At 31.8% G+C, this 5,723-nt stretch overlaps 1 protein-coding gene across 1 annotated transcript; it reads left to right on the top strand.

Annotated features, from left to right (window-relative positions):
• Window positions 1–636: 636 nt before the first annotated feature.
• On the top strand, window positions 637–2,212 carry TRIADDRAFT_60751 (uncharacterized protein; the record flags this gene model as incomplete). Its single annotated transcript, XM_002116740.1, has 2 exons — window positions 637–1,003; window positions 2,145–2,212. The coding sequence occupies 2 exons, from the start codon at window positions 637–639 to the stop codon at window positions 2,210–2,212; spliced, it is 435 nt and encodes a 144-aa protein (XP_002116776.1).
• Window positions 2,213–5,723: the final 3,511 nt, after the last annotated feature.

The raw sequence follows: 5,723 nt of genomic DNA, 5'->3' as shown, positions 1-5,723 counted from the left end.
ATTTGTCCTGTTATTGAGTACTTTAGTTTAAAGTTAACTACTTAGCAGTTACTTGTTTCTAGCGCTTAGTTCTTCATTATTACAGCCGCATAACTTGTAGATATCAGTAATCACTATTGCTAAAGATATATTAACCATGTATAATATTATAAATTTAACTACCCCAGTAAATAACTGATTTGTCGATACATTGACTATTTAGATAAATTAGAGCTGAACATTGATAATAGTTAACTAACCAAATTGACTACTTGCGCAAAATTGAACAATTTCCAAGTTGGTTGTACAGTAGTTTCTGTACATGAACAAATTTGAGTGGTGATGACCGCAGTTTACTTCGGCTAAAGAATACAGAATTGATCTATTTTTATATTGAACTCTCATCTCTTTAGAATTTTAAAATCTTGCTGAAAAATTGGCTTTACCAGCTACTTATTTCCGTATTCATATTTCTTGGAAATGCTGTAATTTTAAAGTCAATCCTCTTTCAAATTGAAGGCTATCCGTCTTACAAGTGGCTATAGCGAAATTATATTACTTAATTGATACCGTTATAACGATCAACCAACTTGATTTCTTAAAATTTAATTTGCACTAGCTGCTGGATATAGAACTTAAGTGCCAGTATTCCTCAAGATGTATCAACCATCATCATCTCATAATCTTTATCAAAATGGGCACTATCCTTATCCTCATGATGATCATTCAGTAAAAAGTAATCGATTACTACATAACTACAACTGGAATCGAACGCTCTCCCAGCAAATGCAGCCGTCCTTGCCTTCAGCTTCGCCTTATTATCCATCTGCCATGAACAAATTAAATCATGATGGAACATTTCGATCTATTCAGCCTCCACCTTCATTACCAACATCATCTTACATAGCACAACAGCAGTTGGCTTCTCAACCATCTCTACACTCTTGCATGCATGGCTTGTCTTCAAACTCGATGGCAACTGGGCGAACAGACAATATTCCGCAAAGCTTGTATTATCCAGGAGGTAAATAATTTGATTAAAATATCCAAGATAAAATTTTCCACAATTTACAGCTTACTATCCTCTCAATCTCATCCATGTCTTGGTCTGCTAGATTTAATCAAAGGCAGATAGGAGTTACCGCCTGAATTTAGATGGTGCAATAATTATTTTGACGCTGTCTTGTTCATTCAAGTCAGTTCCAAACACGCTCCATTTTTATCCCAACTTTTCTTCAGTATATTATCGTCCATCTATGAATTTCTTTATCCGTTTTTCTATTTTACTAATTTAATCTGACATACATACCTATAGCACAAAATGAAGACTTTTTTACAAAATGACTCACAGAGCGTAGCAAAATTCTTTTTTTTCTAATCGCTTAGAAACTAAATATAAAATAGACATAATTAATCCTATAACCGTCCCTTTGGTGATCTTAATGCATCAAAAACGTATCAGTGCGTACTTTTTCGCTATATTGGACTATATTTGGTATCGATGATAGAACTTTTACCCTTTTACGAAAACATTCGGCTTAAACAATGTCCGTTTTGATAGGCATGGAATAGAATACAGCGTTCGATAAACGATAAAAGAATTCTGCATCTTAGACTTGCCGCTAGGATAGCCACATTTTGCTGTCCTGAAATATAGCAATTTTATTTTGTTTTCAGTCTCAATAATTTCATCGATTTTGAGCTGATGGAACGACGCCGAGTACGACTCATTTGACAACCGAAGCAATATATATACAGCTATGCTATTTTTTTCGTCCGAATTTGAAAAGTTAGATCGCGCTAAATATTTATAAAATAGCTTTTATGTCACGTCGTGAGATTTGTGCAAGTTTGTGCAAGTATACGTATAACTGTATAGTAGTAGATTATATGGACGTACACTAACGAGATAGAGTAGAAATATAACTATATTATAGGGCAGTTTGCAAAATGACCGATTTCGCATCCGGTCTCGTTCAGATATAAAGACTGGATCATTTTCTATCTTTATCCTATGCCAATGGAAAAGCGGCATTTTAAGATTGAAAAGATTTTTATCGCATGATATCGTGCCCGCGAATGGAATAGGGAATTAACTGCCTTTAAAATTGGTTTCTGATTAAATTTTTACTAAATCCCAATTATGTTTCTAAAATTATCTAAAGGCATAAGTGAAATTTACGGTTTTGAAGTAGTTTTAGCCTATCTTAGCATAGCGACTGTTGCCCTTTGAATCAGTTGGTGTATGGCCTATTAAATAATTGCATGCCCTTTAAGCATACATCGTATTTCTAATAGCTATTACTTTAGTGCGATAATGCTGTATGAAATCTAATTCTAGGCGAACAAAAATGACTGTCAATCAAGGTTTTATCCACTTTAGGTTTATATACAGTGAGACTGTTTCATTAAGAAGGTATATAAATCGTCCTTCATTTTCATAGAAGATTGCAAATGCTATGATCGGTATATTGATTAATATTTATGCGCAATTCATTTAACTTAATAATTTAAAGCAAATCATTCCAACATTTAGCATACTTAACGACTACTATGAAATTATTTTAAGTAAATTCAATAATGATAAACACATTCCGTTGTAGTCAACGAGTGATATAATAAGGGTTTTAAAATATGGGTACTACAGCGAAGATTTTTCAAGTACTTTTACTTCAAATTTAATTATTAATGAATAACTTGAGGATGAAAGTTTGTTTCGATAACACTAGATCGATAATCAGCATTATTCTGAGATAATTAATTTTTTATTCCTTTATCAAAAGATTAGTATAATGTCGGCAGGGTTTCTTTTATTAGATTCAAATTTAAAAGTGCATAGCAATCGTACTAATAACGCTGAAAGATATCAAGAGGTGTATCGTTGATGAATTGATCAAAGACGGTCTTAAATCAAAGTTTTAAAACATTTATGATCCATCATTCAAGCATTTATAGGTAGAAAGTATTGACCTAATCATCTTCACTTCATCTTCGCCATTTTATATCATGCATATGCAACACATTCTTATGAAAGGATTGTAATAAGATTGTAAATAAGTATCAATTTAATAATTATAATTGCATTCCTATTGCTCATGGCAGTTAAGGGAAACAAAGTAAATAAATAAAATGTGATCAACCCAACGGTAGAATAGCAGATTATATTCTAAATAGCTTCCACTTGAAAAGAAAAGGCAATGTTAGCTACATAAAACGCTCAATTTGGCAGTATTCCATAGCTATATAACGCGGTGAATACTCAATTATTCAACTTTATCGAGCCATGATCCATATCAACTTTAACTTTAACTGATATTTTCAATTATTAATTAATAATGCTATATTGACACAGCTAATTAAAATAGATAATTGGATTATTAGTATTAAACCGCTAATCACCAAGATAGAGGGATTAATGTGAAAAAGTGATTCTAATGGACCATTGTTATTACAAGCACCGGGACCATAGAGTGAGAATATAGTAAGTCAATGTATAATGGCCATAATCTCGTTGACGAATGATATTGGTGAAAATATTGATTTTATATCATCAAAGGTAAATGATGGCAAGCATTTATTAGCTTTGGCCTACATATTGTTCAAGTGACGTCATATTGAAAGGCCCACGTAGATGTTTTATTTGCTAACCTCGATAAAATAACCGTTATTCTGTTATTGATGTCAGTCACTGAATCTAAGTGAAATTGCTTTTAAAGATGCGATTCCGCATCTGAAAGGCTACATTTTAATTTCCTTATTCTGATAGATGAATTGCTTATTTGTACATAACAGTCAATATGATAGCTCGAATATTGATTAAGGAAGAGTTGATGTAAATTACAATCAACATGTTGCCTAGATGCACGCGCTTGCTACCTTTTCGATCTTTGGAAAACAAATTCTAACACGGTTAAAATTGAGTTGTGGATAGTGTTCAATCATCAAATAGGCTTGTAGATAGGTGATAATGACGGATTCTATTCGAGATTTTCGTAAACGTTAAACAATTTCAACTGCTAGAAATAATTTCTTACAGTTCATCTTGTAATATGCAATATACTAATTGGATTAATTTCGATTCAAAATTGATCCTCGGAATCCCTTATTTTAAGGAAAATCTCTATAAATGCAGAAAATACTTGGATTAAGATTAAAAATAACCTAGCCTTCAGAATGCCATATATATTAATCAGAAACGATAGCGAATGTTTAACGATTTCAGCGAGAAGAAATAATTTTGTACAATTTATCTTGTTTCGTACGGCATAATGCTTAGATTAAGATTAAAGATCAATTTTGTTTCAAAATTGATCTTCAGGATGCCTTATTTTTTAAGGGAAACCTTTAGAAATGCAGAAATTACACTCGTATCCTCATACGCAAGTGTAATGAAAGTATCTCACAACTATTCTATCTTTGCTAAATTCTCGAACAGTAATTTTCTCATGCAGGTAGAAATTAAATGAAGGCTTTGACTACAGTGTTTAAAAATAGTTGAGTAATAATTAATTGGAACAAAATCTAACCTAAGGTATTCTAAGCTCAAAAGAAGTGGAGTCTAGTCTACTTCTAGCGCATCTATGCTGTTCCTAAATAAGTTTCCTTTCATTTTTTTTTACGGTAACAAAGTTGCTCATAATTGGCTTGAACGATAGACTTTTTCTCAACTAGATGATTCCTATTTCCAACACGAATCAATCTGAAAATATCATAACTCTTCTATTAACGTGTAACATCGTAAAAGTGATGAGCATCTTGATAATGACCTTAATCATGTATCAAGTCATATCAATCAATTTACCATACTTTGCTGACTGACTAATATTAATAATCAACAATTTTAATACGTCTATCGTAATTAGCAATCATCTGATGCTAGCTTCGCGATAACATCTATTCTTAGAAACCTAACTATTTTTAATATAGCTATCAATATAATCAAATATAAGGTGCATCACTACAACAAGTAACCTATCTTCGTCATGACTCATCGGACGGCGAAATGCCTAAAAATTATATTTCTACTAATTTGGTTTTATACCCATTTTTATCCTATGCACGTAGTAGATCGTTTAAAAGTTATAAGACAAATAAAGATTTAAGTTTAGCCCTCCTTTTACTGATCATAGAATAAATTGAATAGCTTTGATCCTAACACATAATTACTACGCTAATTGTGATAAATAATCCGATAATAACCTTATCGATGCTCTGTTTACCATATTTCATAAATGGAATTACATTATGTCAATCCTCTGACAATTAGTGAATGAATCTATTGTCGAATGCCCGAACCCTTTGCATTCATCTGAACATACTAAATGATGGATATTTATGTAAGAGTTTATAGCTTTACTTAGTGATATAATTAATTCCAGATTAATTGAACAAATAGCAAAGGAGCCCATAGTATCACTATAATGAAATAGTGTATTAGAATGAGCAATTGCCTTACCTGATAAGTATTTGTTTGCTTTACTGTTGTAATAACTTGAAATTTTAACTTGAGGAAGATGACAGTGCAGAACTGCTTTTACTTCTCAAAAAATGACGCAACAATGGAGTTACTAAGTTTTATTTCATTTGCTCATACCAGCTCTTATATGTAAGTGTCTATTGTGCGAACATTTTAAACGAGAAAAATTTAATAATCTTGGTTATCCCATTGCCAAATTGCAAAATTGATACGATAATATACCTATTCTAAAGTCCTATTTTATTCGTCATTCACGACAACACTGGAA

The sequence above is a fragment of the Trichoplax adhaerens genome, genomic scaffold (genome assembly GCF_000150275.1).
Source record: "Trichoplax adhaerens TRIADscaffold_17 genomic scaffold, whole genome shotgun sequence".
Taxonomy (NCBI): Eukaryota; Metazoa; Placozoa; class Uniplacotomia; order Trichoplacea; family Trichoplacidae; genus Trichoplax; species Trichoplax adhaerens.
The sequence above is the reverse complement of the archived record's forward strand: the minus strand, read 5'-3'. Positions and strand labels throughout refer to the sequence as shown.